The sequence below is a fragment of the Babylonia areolata genome, chromosome 21 (genome assembly GCF_041734735.1).
Source record: "Babylonia areolata isolate BAREFJ2019XMU chromosome 21, ASM4173473v1, whole genome shotgun sequence".
NCBI classification, from domain to species: domain Eukaryota; kingdom Metazoa; phylum Mollusca; class Gastropoda; order Neogastropoda; family Buccinidae; genus Babylonia; species Babylonia areolata.
This window is the reverse complement of record NC_134896.1, coordinates 45,785,549-45,803,048: the sequence shown is the minus strand read 5'-3', so window position 1 is coordinate 45,803,048 and position 17,500 is coordinate 45,785,549. Positions and strand designations below refer to the sequence as shown.

Here is a 17,500-nt window from a genome sequence, read left to right as displayed (position 1 = left end):
CACACCACACCAACATCACACCACACCACACCACACCAACACCACACCAACACCACACCACGCCAACACCACACCAACACCACACCACACCTCACCACACCAACACCACACCACACCACACCACACCACACCAACACCACACCACACCACACCACACCACACCACACCACACCACACCACACCAACACCACACCACACCTCACCACACCAACACCACACCACACCACACCACACCACACCACACCACACCACACCTCACCACACCAACACCACACCACACCACACCAACACCACACCACACCACAACACGCCACGCCACACCACACCTCACCACACCACACCACACCACTCCTCACCACACCACACCAACACCACACCACACCAACACCACACCACACCACAACACGCCACGCCACACCTCACCACACCACACCACACCACTCCTCACCACACCACACCAACACCACACCACACCACACCACACCACTCCTCACCACACCCCACCACACCACACCACACCACTCCTCACCACACCACACCACACCACTCCTCACCACACCTCACCACACCACACCACACCACTCCTCACCACACCACACCAACACCACACCACACCACTCCTCACCACACCACTCCTCACCACACCTCACCACACCACACCACACCACTCCTCACCACACCACTCCTCACCACACCTCACCACACCACACCACACCACTCCTCACCACACCACACCAACACCACACCACACCACTCCTCACCACACCACACCAAGTCCGTACCACACCAACACCACACCACACCACACCACACCACTCCTCACCACACCACACCAACACCACACCACACCACACCACACCACTCCTCACCACACCACACCACACCACACCACACCACTCCTCACCACACCACACCAACACCACACCACACCACACCACACCACTCCTCACCACACCACACCAACACCACACCACACCACTCCTCACCACACCACACCAAGTCCGCACCACACCAACACCACACCACACCACACCACACCACTCCTCACCACACCACACCAACACCACACCACACCACTCCTCACCACACCACACCACACCACACCACACCACTCCTCACCACACCACACCAACACCACACCACACCACACCACTCCTCACCACACCACACCAACACCACGCCAACACCACACCAACACCACACCACACCACTCCTCACCACACCACACCAACACCACACCAACACCACACCAACACTACACCACACCAACACCACACCAACACCACACCAACATCACACCACACACCACATCGCACCACACCACACCAACACCACACCAACGCCACACCACACCAACACCACACCACACCAACACATCACCACACCACACCACACCAACACACCACCACACCACACCACGCCAACACCACACCACACCACACCACACCAACACCACACCACACCACGCCACACCAACACCAACACCACACCACACCACACCACACCACAACACACCAACACCACACCACACCACACCAGCACCACACCACACCACGCCACACCAACACCACACCTCACCACACCACACCACACCAACACCACATCACACCTCACCACACCACACCACACCAACACCACACCACACCACACAACACCACACCACACCACACCAACACCACAACACGCCACGCCACACCACACCAACACCACACAACACCACGCCACACCACACCAACACCACACTACACCACACCACTCCTCACCACACCAACACCACACCACGCCACACCAAGTCCACACCACACCAACACCACACCACGCCAACACCACACCACACCACTCCTCACCACACCACACCACACCACATCGCACCACACCACACCACACCACACCAAACCACACCACCACACCACACCATACCTCACCACACCACACCACACCAACACCACACCACACCACACCTCACCACACCAACACAAACACCACACCACACCAACACCACACCATACCACACCACACCACACCAACACCACACCAACATCACACCACACCACACCACACCAACACCACACCACACCAACACCACACCACACCACACCACTCCTCACCACACCACACCAACACCACACCACACCACACCTCACCACACCACACCAACACAAACACCACACCACACCAACACCACACCATACCACACCACACCACACCAACACCACACCAACATCACACCACACCACACCACACCAACACCACACCACACCAACACCACACCACGCCAACACCACACCACACCACACCACTCCTCACCACACCACACCAACATCACACCACACCACACCACACCAACACCACACCACACCACACCAACACCACACCACGCCAACATCACACCACACCGCACCACACCAACACCACACCACACCACACCAACACCACACCACGCCAACACCACACCACACCACACCAACACCACACCACACCAACACCACACCACACCACACCAACACCACACCACACCACACCAACACCACACCACACCAACACCACACCACACCACACCACACCACACCAACACCACACCACACCAACACCACACCACACCACTCCTCACCACACCAACACCACACCACGCCAACACCACTCCTCACCGCACCACTCCACACCAACACCACACCACACCAACATCACACCACACACCACATCGCACCACACCACACCACACCACACCAACGCCACACCAACACATCACCACACCACACCACACCACACCACACCACACCACCACACCACACCATACCTCACCACACCACACCAACACCACACCACACCACACCTCACCACACCACACCACACCAACACAAACACCACACCACACCAACACCACACGATACCACACCACACCACACCACACCAACACCACACCACACCTCACCACACCACACCACACCAACACCAACACCACACCACACCACGCCACGCCACACCACAACACGCCACGCCACACCACACCAACACCACACCACACCACAACACGCCACGCCACACCAGCACCAACACTAAACCACACCAACACCACACCAACACCACACCAACACCTCAACCACACCACACCAACACCACACCAACACCAACACTACACCACACCAACACCACACCAACACCTCAACCACACCACACCAACACCACACCAACACCACACCACACCAACACCACACCAAAACCACACCACACCAACACCACACCACACCAACACCACACACCACACCAACACCACACACCACACCAACACCACACCACACCACACCAACACCACACCACACCAACACCACACCAACACCACACCACACCACACCACACCACACCAACACCACACCACACCAGCACCACACCAACACCACACCACACACCACACCAGCACCCATGAGGAGGATCAATACACGGACTGTTGAAAGCCCTGTTGTTTTATCGGGCACACAAATCATGGCCACGGGCGTAGGAATGTGTATGAAGGCCCTTTACCTCGGAACAGCAGACAGACACAATTCCCTGCTGGTTGACAGTATGTTAACAAGATGATGAAGCCATACGGACATTTATCCAGTCCATACCAGTAAAGGTCTACAGACTGCCTGTCCCAGTAACCACTGAAAATCACACCGACAACTCATTCTTTGAAAATGCATCTTTTTCTACTTTTGACTCAGGTCTGATCAACAATCGATTAATTGATTTTTAAAAAAATGAGAAATGAATTACGCAGCCAGACGAGAAATGACAAAAGTAAGAAGGACCCAAGCAAAGGAAGAAAAAACAAACGAACAAACAGAATAAACCTTTATAAAATCAGTTCACTTGATAAAGTCCCTTTATTTTGTGGACCAGTCAATTTTGTATCAGGCAGTTTACTCGCTCAAACGACACGTGGCAAAACAAACAAGAAAACAACAGCCACAAATAAACAAACAGAACAGAACAAACAAACAAAACCATGTAACCTTGACACAAGACCAATGTCAAATTGAGCAAACGTAATTACAAAAAAGAACAGATCTATGAACCACAGTCCAATATTCCAAGCCATTGAAATCAACCCATTACAATTTGGATTTAAAAAAAAAAAAAAAAATCTGCTGTCTGCATGAACTGAGAGAATCTCACCACATTGACCTTGACTTGTGATCGACGTCAGAAGGAAAGTCGTTCTGAAAACACTCGATATATTTGTTAAACAGGTTGGTGAAAATATAAACAATCGTCAGTAAAGTATCAATGATATTTTGAAGGGTCAAAGTGAGGAACGAACAACAATTTTCAGTGAACAACATACCATCACCACCAGAACCACCAGCAACAGGAAATTGTCTTGGTGTTTCAAAGTCAATGGCAAGAAAAGAGTACTTGTGTGTGTGTTTAGTTCTTTAGTTTAACGTCTTTTCACTATCAGTGATATAAGGTGTGTGTGTGTGTGTGTGTGTGTGAGCACCCAGTCGATTTCAACTAACAACTATTTCTTCTACATCCATGCTTTGCCTATGGCGTTATATAACCAACTATTGAGTTCACTAACAACTGAAGCATAGCATACAAAAAACACGCACCATAACACACACACACACACACACACACACACACACAGCGAACTACTGATGTAGCATCGTTGCTCGGGTGCCATTATTGATTTTTTCTGGTATCGCGAGGCAGGCAAGGGATGGTATTCACTGGCGTGGTTCCCCACATGATTCTGTGTTTGTGGCTTTGTCGTTTCGTGACAGGAACTCGTGTCAGCCGTGTGGCTTTTCCTGACAATGGCAGGTTGACACCAACAAGGGCATTTCTCCCGTGAAGGCGTGGGAAATCTTGTTCACTGTGACTATCTTGCTTTGACGACCTTGTGCAGCTGTACTGACTTCGAAGGAAAAGTGTTTCACTGTGGAGCTTTGTCAGGAAGAGGGGAGGTGTCGTTGTGCGCGGTTACAGTTCCATATACTCTCAGTTTTCTATCCTGGGGTAGGAAGGGTTTCAACAAAATCGCACAGCTGTGTGACTAGTGTATGCAGTGATTGATTCTGAGTTTTGAAAATACTGCAGGAGAAAGTTTGTTCGAGGTAAGCCACGTTGTTCGTTCATTCATTCATTCATTCGTTCGTTTGTTCATTCGTTCGTCTGTACATTTATTCATTGATTGATTGATTGATTCATTCGTTCGTTTGTTTGTTTGTTTGTTTATTCATTTATCACATCACCCATTCATGCATTCATTCGTTCATTCGTTAATTCGTGCATTCATTCGTTCATTCGTTAATTCGTGCATTCATTCGTTCATTCGTTAATTCGTGCATTCATTCGTTCGGTGGCTTGCTCATTCATTCATTTTTTCGTTCATTCGTTTGTTCATTCATTCATGCATTCTTTTCTCCTTTATTCATTGATTCGTTTGTTTGTTCGAGTGCTCGTTCATTCATTCATTCATTCATTTATTCATTCTTCCATTCTTTCATCCATTCTCTCCATAACAGTGGTTGAAAATATGGTTGATGTTTATTGCACAAGGACTAATTTGGGAGGACAGTGTGAATAACAACACATTGTGCATTGTGTATGCCTGTGGCCACGTCTTCTGCTCTGACTACACCTGTTTACAACACGCTAACATTCTGATAGTCAATCTGAAAAATGTGACAATTGTGAAATACTTGTATTTCTGTCTTGGCACGCACGCACGCTCTCTCTCTCTCGCTCTCGCTCTCCCGCCTCACACACACACACACACACACACACACACACCCGTCTAAAAACACTTATAGTGAGTAGACGTTAAACTGAAGATAACACACACACACACACACACACACACACACCACATGGCTCCCACATGATACATACATGTACACGCACACATACGCAGAAATTAAAGAATACCGAGCACTCCCATTGACTTCGACACATACATACATGTACACACACACACGCACACACACACACACGCACGCACGCACGCGCGCGCGTGCCCACACACACACACACACACACACACATACACACACTTACTCACTCACTCACACACATGAATGACATTACACACGCACACAAATGAATTAAAGAATGCCCATCACTCTGTGCCACCACCCCATTTTACTTTTCTCCTATAAATTCCCCTTCCACCTGCCCGTCTCCCATCCCCTGTTTTCACCATTATCTCCATCATTGCTCCCCCCTCTCTCTCTGTATATATATATATATATATATATATATATATATATATATATATATATATATATATATATATATATATATATCTGTTACTGTGTGCGAGTGTGGGTGTGTGTGGATGACTGTGTTTGTAATATGTTATGCATGTGTGTGTGTGTGTGTGTGAATCCCTCTCCCATCCCTTTCCCTCTACACACCTCCATCACCCACCTCTCTGTTCTCCTTCTCTTATGCCCATCGTTTTGTTCCTGCACCTTCCATCTGGTGTCCTGGCCTGTTGTCCTGGCCTGTTGTCCCTGTTGTCCTGGCCTGTTGTCCTGGCCTGTTGTCCCTGTTGTCCTGGCCTGTTGTCCCTGTTGTCCTGGCCTGTTGTCCCTGTTGTCCTGGCCTGTTGTCCCTGTTGTCCTGGCCTGTTGTCCTGGCCTGTTGTCCCTGTTGTCCTGGCCTGTTGTCCCTGTTGTCCTGGCATGTTGTCCTGGCCTGTTGTCCCTGTTGTCCTGGCCTGTTGTCCTGGCCTGTTGTCCCTGTTGTCCTGGCCTGTTGTCCCGGCCTGTTACACCAGAGATGGGCTGTGTTCTCTTTTGTCACAGCCACGGGGAAGTCTGAAAATTAGGCAGACATGAGCGTGTGAGATGACTGGCAGGCCTTGCGCATACTTCATATATATATATATATATATATATATATATATATATATATATATATATATATACATATTTATATACGAACGTACATTGGCTCACACACACACACACACACACACACACATACACGCATGCACGCGCGCGCGCGCACGCACGCACACATGCGACTACAGATAAGTTTACACGCGTGCAACCTCCCGCCCCACACATATTCACAACCACAACCCCCCATCTCCCACCCATACCCCCCAGCACACACACACTAAACACATAGCCCCTTTGAGAGAGAGAGAGGATAATCCCTGGGTGTGTTTTTCTTTCTTTGTGGGTGGATTAAATTAGGAGCGGGTATGTGGGTTCATCAGCGTTCAGCGTGTGACGCCCCGCTGACAGATTATCGTTCTCGATCAACGAGCCGACATTTTCTGGCAGGGATGTGAACTGCCCCAGTTGTTTCAGGGATTTAGGGAAACGGTCTGCTGTGGAACTGTTTTAGAATCAATCGATTGCAGCGATATGTCGATGTGTCGGTGTTTCGGACATTGGTTGATGTGATTTTCATGTGTTGTTTTGGGATTCTATGGTAAGTGGTTCCTTTTTCTTAACACGAAACGTTTAGTTGCAATATCTACCTTTGTTGCTGACCGTTTGTGTATTAAATTCAGTTCAGTTAGAAAGAATGGGTTGGTTTTATTGTTATTCACACTCCCCCCTACACACACACACACAGACACACACACAGACACAGACACACACACACACCACACACACACACACACACACACACACACACACACACACGCCTGCCCGCCTGCGGGCACGCCGAGAGAAGCAGAGACAGGTCAGTGTCAAACCTCTCAAATATTTAGTCGGCGATTTGTATTTTCTTGTTTGTTTTATTTCATTTCTTTATTTCTTTTTGCTTCGTTTTTTTCTCAATAACAATGATCACTTTTAAATCGTCAGAACACACGTTTTACAACATAATTATGCAAACACAAGTTCGACAGTAAAAATAACTGACCATATAAGATATAAATAATGTTTACTAAATACGATGAACCAAACGTTTTCTTCTCTATCACCCCCCCCCCCCCCCATCCTTTCCCCTGTGGTTATTTTCCTTGTTCACCCTCCCTCTTCCACCCCATCACACAAATCCCAGCACTGTTCCCAACCCCCCACTATTTCTTCCTGTATGAAGGTTTTGGTTCTGGTTGCTGGTATGCCTTGCATGACGAGTATCTGTTTTGATATTAAACACGCTTCCCTGCGTTTTAGAGAAAGGGGATGCAGGTGCGGTGGGGGGGATGGGGTGGGGGAGGTCGGAGGAGGGGGTTGGGGACAGCGTATATCCTGTGGTCATGACAGAATCAACTGCAGAACAAAAACAAAAATTAACAAACGGAAATATAAAGTCAGAAAGCTGCACGTGCCAAGATGGGAGGGGAGGGAAGGGAGGGAGGGGAGGGGAAGTATGCATCCTGTGGTCATGTTGAAATGGTTTTTTTTTTCCAACAAAACAAACGAGAAACTAAACAAAAGAAAGCAAAACAAACACGAACTGATAAAACTTCACGTGGCACCGATTAAATCCGACAGAAGGCAGCTGGAACGTGTGCGGGCGGAGGTGAAGGAGCGGGAGGAGGCGGGGCAGGAGGAGGAGGAGAGGCTGTGGGCGGAGCACGACCGGCAGCGACAGGAGCTGGAGCAGGAGAGGGCGGGGCTGGGTGACCTCCGGCAGAGGGTCCTGACGGCGCGGGACACGGCCACTCACCTCGCCCTGCAGCACCGAAGTCGGCTGGACGAGGAGCACTCGCTGTGTGAGTCCCGGTGTGTCACTTTGGTGTCGTTGTTCTGTTGTCGTTGTTGTTCTGTTGTCGTTGTTGTTCTGTTGTCGTTGTTGTTCTGTTGTCGTTGTTGTTCTGTTGTCGTTGCTACTACAACAACTACTCCTATTACTTCTATCAGTATCATCATCATCATCACCATTATTATTATCATTATTATTTCTACGACTACTACTACTATTGTTATTATAATTAGTATTATTATAATTGGTATTATTATTATTATGACGATGATGTGTTGTATTGTTTTGTGTTGTATTGCATTTTTGTCACAACAAACGTATCTGTGTAAAATTCAGTGTGGTATCACTGCGGAGAAGGCGTCGCCACAGAGCAGCGCCACTCATTTTTTCTCTGCCTGCAAGTGTATTTGTTTTACTGTCACAGTGGGTTTGGCCAGGGACAACACTTTTGTTGCCGTGGGTTCTTTTCCGTGCTCAGTTTATCAAAGAAGAAAATGTTGGCGTGTGTGGGATTCTATCCAGTGCTCTCAGATTCTATCTGTTCCGAGGAGGACGCGTTATCACAACACCACCTCCACTTCTTCTTCTTCTTGTTACTGTTATCATTATATTATTTGTAAACCGACAGCACAATAACTAAAGAAGAGAAAGAAAAAGAGCGGGTGGGGGGCAGGTGAGGGAAAGGAATTCATCACAAAAGAAATGGGAAAAATGGCTAAGAAGAGCGAATAATTCAGCACCCAATGAACGTGTTCTGCGTGTATTTTTGATTTTTTTTTTTAAGACAGCGATGATTGGGTAGTAGTAGTAGTTATAGTGGTTGTAGTAGTTGTGGCAGTAATAGTTACAGTAGATAGATAAATAGAGAGAGAGAGAGAGAGAGAGAGAGAGAGAGAGAGAGAGAGAGAGAGAGATGGGGGGAACAGGCGTATCAGCAAACTGGTGCTCCACATCATAAAGTGAGAACGACGGTACAGTTATAACTGACGCTACATTGTCTGGATCCTGTGAAAAAAATGACACTTTTTGGCGTGGTTTTTGAACATCATGTTGATTGTGACGATTGTACTGTTCCGTCACTACTACTGCCAACATCCCCCGTTCTCTTCTTCTTCTCTGCTCCAGCTGCCATCGCTACTACTACTATTGCTGCTGCTACTACTACTATGGCTACTGCAGCTGCTGGTGTTGTTGAACTACAACATCGTTGTCCTTTTCCTTCCCTCTCCACTCCCCCCATCTCCTTCTCCTACCATTACTACTTCTCCTACCATTACTACTTCTCCTACCATTACTACTTCTGCTACCATTACTCCTTCTCCTACCATTACTACTTCTGCTACCGCTGCTGTTACTACTACAACTATCCTACTACTGCTACTGTTATTATTGCTACTGCTGCAACTGCTATTACTACTGCTGCTACTACTATGTCTACAACAACCCTGTCCCCTATCTGTGTGCCGTGCAGACAAGGAGCAGCTGCAGCAGCAGGTGGAGCGGCTGATCCAGACCCCGGCAGGGCACGTGAGTGAGGACCTCACGGGGTCACATGACCACCAGTCGGCCTGCACTGAAGGGCCGGGCGATGAGGGAGCGGGGGCCCTCCCCAGGTCTCCACCTGTCGTCATCACGGGATCCGATGGGCAGGAGATCCGACAACGGAGGTCCTCTGTGGAGGGCAAGGTCAGTGTGTGTGTGTGTGTGTGTGTGTGTGTGTGTGTGAATAGAATAGAATAGATTTTATTGTCATGAAACCTTAAGGTTTATAAGACACAAGTGCAATTGTAAATGAATGAATGCATGAAAAACACACAATTAATCAATCAGTTAATGCAGTAACTTGCAGCAGCATTCATAAACAAATTTTCCTAATCTTGTTTGTATATACTCATCATCTGTTAGCATCACCTGACTGGGAATATTTCCTCTGTGTGTGTGTGGGGGGGGGGGGAGGAGCTGGGTGTGGATCTCAACAGAAGATGGTTTTCTTTATACAAGAACAGAGTTATCTTCCAGTTGTGTCTCCCACCCAGCAGTCTGTCGCAGTCCACTCACACACATCAGCTTACACACACAGTGTCCGTGCTGACAGGTGAAGGATCACCTGACAGGTTTCACAATGCCTGGGGATGGCGTTGTCTTCTGGAAATGTTTTTCAGCATTGAAGTAAAAGATCTGATTTTGGGGGGGAAATATTTTGTGTGGAATCAACGAACGTGATGGATGATATTTAAAGCATACATTATTTTGAAACGTAACATCAAATGACACACACACACACACACACACACACACACACACACACACACACACACACACACACACACACACACACACACACACTCACTCAACACCCCTCATATTGCATATAAAGGGTTTGGCCCTGAGGGAGTTACTGCAGACATTCACCCCTCCACCACCCGACACACACACCCCCACACACACCCCACACACGCACACACACATTGCAGTTAGTTGGATAATATGATAAACCGAGGTCCCGTGTGTAACATGCACTTAAAGGACGTAAAAGAACCCTTCGGCGACAAATTAGTGGCTTTTTTTTTTTGGCAAAAAATATGAAGAGAAACACCCCGAAACAAACACGAAAAACCCAAACCAAACCAAACCACAATGACAGGAACTCAAATGCACTTGCAGACAGAACTAAAGGTGGCAGTGCACTATAGTAACGTCGCTCTTCCTCAGGAGAACAGCCCGCATTTCAGATAAATCTGATGTGACAAATTAGTGACACAATGCAATGCAGTGCAATACAGTGCAATAGAATACAATAAATACAATGCAATACAATACAGTGCAATACAGTGCAATGCAATACAATAAATACAATACAATACAATACAGTGCAGTGCAATACAATAAATGCAATAGAAAGCAATACAATGCAATGCGATGCAATGAAATACAATGCAATGCAGTGCAATGCAGTACAATACACCACAGTGTAGTACAGTACTATACAACACAACACAATACAATGCAATACACTACAGTATAATACACTACAATAAATACAATACAATACGATGCAATGTAATACAACACACAACACAACACAACACAACACGATACGATACAATACAACACAACACAACACAACACAACACAACACAACACAACACAATACAATACACTACAATACCCACATTTCAGATAAGGGGCCTGGCCCACAGGGAGTTACTGCAGACCTTCAGTCACCAGCAGGCAGTCCTGGCGCTGCAGCAGCGGGTGGAGGAGATGGAGGAGGAGGTGGTGCGGGGCGGGAGGGAGGTGGAGGTCCGCAGTCAGCAGGTGGTCACCATGGAGCGACAGTTCAGGGCGGACGACGCTGCCAGGCTGCACACCATCCGCCGTCAGGTGGGGGCGTCAGTCTGTCTGTCTGTCTGTCTGTCTGTCTGTCTATCTGCCACTCTGTTTGTCTATCTATATCTATCCGTTTGCAGATCATTATGATTTTTTTTATGATGATGATTATAATGATGATGGTGATGATGATGATGATTATTATTATAAGCAGTAGTATTCTTGTTGTTGTTATTATCATTATCATTCTTACTTTAAATTTGTCTAAATTTGATTGCTTTTAGCATATCGCCACACCAGGACCTTCACTCCACACTGCCCCATACACTCCCCGATCGTTCTGTTCTTTCATCTTCAAATATTCGTTATTTCTGATTGGCGGAGATAGCTACTTTCTGCCGGAAGTACCACCGGACTAAAAGTCTGTGTCACATCCGTTCACTTGCCTTAGAGTCGTCATACATGGGTGTCACGTGGATTGTTACTCCGGCGGTCATTCCTGCAGAAGACGCTGATTGCTGAGCGCTTCAGGCAGGGTGTTTGAAGACGAAGCATGGTTTACCCTTGATAAAGTTGTATCAGTTTTCTGTTCTGTTTCTTGCCTTTAGAAAAATATTATCGGAAACCTTCCATCTGTTACAAAGTAAAAAACAACAACAAAAAACAACAACAAACAAACAAACAAACAGCAACAACATCTGATTAGAAGACAAAATACTGAATGAAGATTATTGGTTTTTGGCTAAAGTCAAGTGTTAACTGTTTTTGGCTAAAGTCAGGTGTTAACTGTTTTTAGCTGAAGTCAGGTGTTAACTGTTTTCAGCTAAATTCAGGTGTTAACTATTTTTAGATTTTCAGAATCTTTTTTCAGTCGTCAGTTCTCCCACTCCACTAGACATTGAGTGGTGGTCTGGACGCGTCATTCGTATGAGGTGCAACACTGAGGTCCCGTTTGTAGCATGCACATAACGCAAGTAAAAGAACCCCAGACAACAAAAGGGTTGTCCCTGGCAAAATTCTGCAGAAAAGTCCACTTTGATAGGAAAACAAGCACACCTACAGGTAGAACAAAGGTCGCGGTGCACAGTGGGGACACGCTCTCCTTTGGAAGTGCTGCCCGAATTTCACACAGAGAAATGTTGTGACAAAAGAGTGATACAATACAATACAATGCGATACGACACGACACGATACGATACGATACGATACGATTCGATACGACACGATTCGACACGACACGACACGACACGATTCGACACGGCACAACACGATACGATACGATACGACACGATACGACACGACACGATACGATACGACACGGCACGACACGATTCGACACGGCACAACACGATACGATACGATACGACACGATTCGATACGACACGATACGATACGACACGACACGACACGACACGACACGATTCGACACGGCACAACACGATACGATACGATACGACGTGTCCTGTGGTGTGACAGAAGGAGCAGCTGGAGGAGCTGCAGCGGCAGGAGGAGCAGCTGGAGCTGTACGTGGAGGAGAAGCAGGACCTGCTGGCAGTGGGTCAGGCACGACCCCGGCCCCTGCGCGGTGCCTGCAGTGAGCTGTCCCTGCTGCCCCGGGACACCGCGAGCCTTGACATCGGCAAGGGCACAGCACGTGCAGCCAGCGAGGCCAACATCGAGCAGTGCCTGGAGGCGGATGACGTCACGTCACCTCACTCCTCCTCCTCCACCGGCTCCCAGGACGACAGTTCTGGTCCGTTTTACTCCTCTGGATTTTTTTCTGGTTCTGCTGACGGGTTGGGCAGGTCTGTGTCACTGGACGATTGTGGTTTGTGTGGACTGGGGGACAGGGGGCACGGTGGGGGGAGTGACCTCTCTGTGTCTTTTGGATCCGACATGGACTGTGAGGAAACGGTGTCCAGTTCTAAGAACGGTTCTACACCGTCCAGTGCATCACAGCAGTCCAGTACATCACAGCAGTCCAGTGCATCACAGCAGTCCAATGCATCACAGCAGTCCAGTGACCAAAGAGGCGTCAAAGATGGAGGTCGTGGTAAGATGAGGTCTGGCCATAGAAAGCCGGGGACATTGCCACAGGCACAGTCACACACTAAAGCTGTGCCGACGGCTGAAGACAAAAAGCTAACAGCACGTGCAGCAGAGGTGACTTCCCGCCTGTACCAGACCAGGTCTGCCCCCTGTGAGCCACAGAGGAAGGCAGGACGAGGCAGGGGAAACAAACTGGAGAGTGTTACAGTCGCCCACAAGTCAGGATCTCCACACACGTCACGGAAGTCCCCATCTCCAGCGTCACGGACCATGGGGAAGAAAAGCGGAGTTCCGGTGTCCGACACGGCAGCCAAGAGGAGAGACAGATGCCGGGAGGAATGGGACCGGCCTTGGAGGAGGAAGCCTGAGTCGGAGAGCAGAGGCCGAGAGGGGGCGGTGGGGAGGGGCACCAGGACAGCCCCACGGGACAAGAACAGGGAGAGTTGGGACAGGCCGTGGAGGCAGGGAAGAGCACCCGCTGATTCCGGCAAGCCGACAAGGATACCAGTCCCCATCGCTGCCAGATCATCACCAGCACTGAAGAAGGGCACCAGCTCCACTTGTTCACTCAGGACAGCCGTTGCCGACAGATCTAAACCAGCTTCAGCCAAACCAAAGCACGATACCTCTGGTGTGAAAAGTGGTCCAGTACGTAAATCATCAGAAACGGGCATTAACAGAAACAGTCCATCTCCTGATGCATCCAGTGCACGTGTAACGTCAACAGCCAGGAAGAGTTCATCAAGAGAACGCAGTAGCCCCGGCAAGCCAGGTCGCTGTGATACCCAGCCTTTAAAGACAGTTGTAAGAAGTACCAAACCAAAGAACAGGTTGAAAGCTCATCCCTCTAGAGGACAACCTCTCAGCAGCAGCAGTGAAGAACTGCGGTCTTCAGGTAGTCCACCCGCTGACAGGGTGAGACAGCCGCTGGGAGGGTCAGACAGCAGTCTGTTGATCAGGCGTCCCTCTCAGCTACGTCACCGGTCACGTTCGTGGCTGAGGCTGATCTCCAGTGCGTCCAGCTTGCCCAGTGTACCGGAAGCTGCAGTTGAAAGTGAAACAGAAGTGGAGCCAGCAGCCCTAGCCTCCACGCCCAGCATGGCGGAGCTGGTGGCTGCCGTCCCCCGTAGACAGCGACGGGGACGGCGAGCACTGAGTGAGGAGGAAGAGGAACGCCGCCACTCAGAGCCTGTGGGGGACAAGTGGGCCGAGGCCCTGGCTCAGTACACCGCTGACATTGAGAGCGGCCTGGGAGGGGAAGGGCTGCACAGGAAGGACGTCCTCTCTCCGGCCTCCTCCCAGGAGTGGGCTGCTGACTCCCACACCTCGCACCCAGGACACAGCGTGCCGGAGATCACGGTGGTGGAAGATAGCCCTGCGTGCACAGACACCGACTCTCTGGAATATTCTGAGCCAGAAAGCAAAGCTGACACTTATGACCAGGAAGACCCCGAAGAGGTGACACCTCGACCCTCAGACCAGTCCATTCCACTTCCTCACACACATTGTGGAACGAGCAGTTCTGCAGAAACTAACCCTTCTGTGGACACGTCTCCACTAGTGACTCCAAGACCTGCTGACACACAGGAACTGGAACCTTGCCAACAAAGAGAAAGCTCAGCTGAAGTGTTGCCCAGACAGGAGTGGACGGGCGACGAGAGTGCAGAACGTTGTAGAGAACACGCGTTGGGCCTCCACAATGCACACGACTCCGTGCTCCGTGGTGCTGCCGGCATGACTGCGGTGTCTGAAAGCCAGAGACTGACAGACAGTGACGAACCAATTAATGGTGAAAGAAAACACTCTGAAGGATGCTTTTCCACGGATTCTCTCGATGATAGTGAGCACGACCCTGACAGTTTATCCCCAGATCCACAGTGCTTATCCCTTCCTGCAGATGGTGCAGATGTAACCTGTCACCATCTGCACACTGTCACAGATCTGGACTCGATGGGTAGCGGCATTAGCTACGGGTTCAGCCAGGAAGGTAGACGGAAGCTACATCTGCATGAAACTCTCCATCAACGGAACGTTTATGAACCCTTTGATCCAAGAGAGGAATATAAAGCTACTGTTGGTGACGCGCAAGGTTCAAGTCCATGTTCGATCTCGACCGACTATGATGACACATGCGTGAATGTTTGTGACTATGAGGACACATGCGTCAATGTTTGTGACTATGAGGACACATGCGTCAATGTCTGTGCTGTGGAACAAAGCCAGCTTGTGAGAGCAGACAGTCTTGATGATGTCACAGAAGATCAGCTGGACAGCAACACACATCCTTTTGGTGACGATGCAGAGGACAGAAATAGTTCAGACGTCAGGACGGGACCACACGAGCAGACCCTCAGGTCAGACAGACCAAGTGTGGGACACCATGATTCACATCCAGAAACCAAAACCAAAACCACAGGTGTCTCTAACGACTCTGTACAGCTGGGTTCCATTTCGGATTTGCAAGAAAAAGAACCTTCACAGTACGTCTCCACAATGTCTTTCACTTTACAGAAATCTTCCATTCCCGGAGATAAACCTCAGCTAAGTTCTTCCGCAAAGATTAAACCCAAAGCCACATTAGCTCGAAAGACGATGCCATCAACGGACACCAGCAAACAAAGTGATTATGACGAAGAGACAGCTGTTCCAGGACGCTTCAGCCCAGAATCGTCACAGTTTGAACACGTGGCTGACACAGACGCTGACGCCAAACGCGCAGGGCCAGACTCAGGGTCGGACATGGCACGGCAGAGAGAAGCTCTGCCAGCACCTGTCGAGGGCCCCAGCTGTGATGACGGCGGGCGGGTGAAGGAGCGGGAGGTGGGGGCGGTGCCCGTGGAGATGCTGACGTGGCTGGCGGAGGAGGAGGGCAGCCAGCTGTCGGACGAGGCTCTGTCCTCCTCCAGGGTCAAGCAGCAGATCCAGGCCTGGCAGGAAGTGCTGCAGCAGTTGTCTCCCAGGTCAGATTACCGTTCTTGGTGGTGGTGTGATGTGGGGGGTGGCTGTTGTTTGATCTTAGTGAGTGTTTATTATTGTTGTTAATGTATCATTGTTGTGGTATAGTCTGTAGGGGCGTGTTTATTCTCTGTGGTTTTGTTGACTCATTTGTGTAAACAAAGTGAGCATGTTATAACCCGGTGTTCGGTTTGTTGTGTGTGTGTTATCGTTTTCTTCCCGATGTGTTTTCGTTGTTGTGGATCATGTGGCAAGTATGGGTGCGGGGTTCGTTGTTGCGTTGTTCTCAGTGTGCGTTTATTGTTGTTTGTTGTGGCTGCTGTGTTATCGTTGTTGTGGTGTGGTGCGGTGTGTAGGAGCGTGGGGGTGTCTGTTGTTGCTGGGTTTCAGGGGTTTTGTGATTGTTGTGATGGACGTGGTGGTCGTTCTTGTATCTGTTGTTGTAGTTCTTGAATTCTTGTTGGTGATGTTGTAGTGTCTGCTGTGTTACTGCTTTATT

The 17,500-nt window shown here is 49.2% G+C and overlaps 1 protein-coding gene across 3 annotated transcripts in view; it reads left to right on the top strand.

The window, feature by feature from the left end:
- LOC143296707 (uncharacterized) overlaps positions 1-17,500 on the top strand; it is a 133,489-nt gene that overhangs the window by 76,493 nt on the left and 39,496 nt on the right. For all 3 annotated transcript variants that reach the window (XR_013057155.1, XM_076608756.1, XM_076608755.1), the window contains 4 exons: positions 8,457-8,677; positions 10,139-10,353; positions 11,848-12,051; positions 13,474-17,006. Coding sequence is in view for 2 of the 3 variants with exons in the window: in XM_076608756.1 (XP_076464871.1) it covers positions 8,457-8,677; positions 10,139-10,353; positions 11,848-12,051; positions 13,474-17,006 (4,173 nt within the window). In the remaining variant the exon portion in view is untranslated. The remainder of the gene's footprint in view (positions 1-8,456; positions 8,678-10,138; positions 10,354-11,847; positions 12,052-13,473; positions 17,007-17,500) is intronic.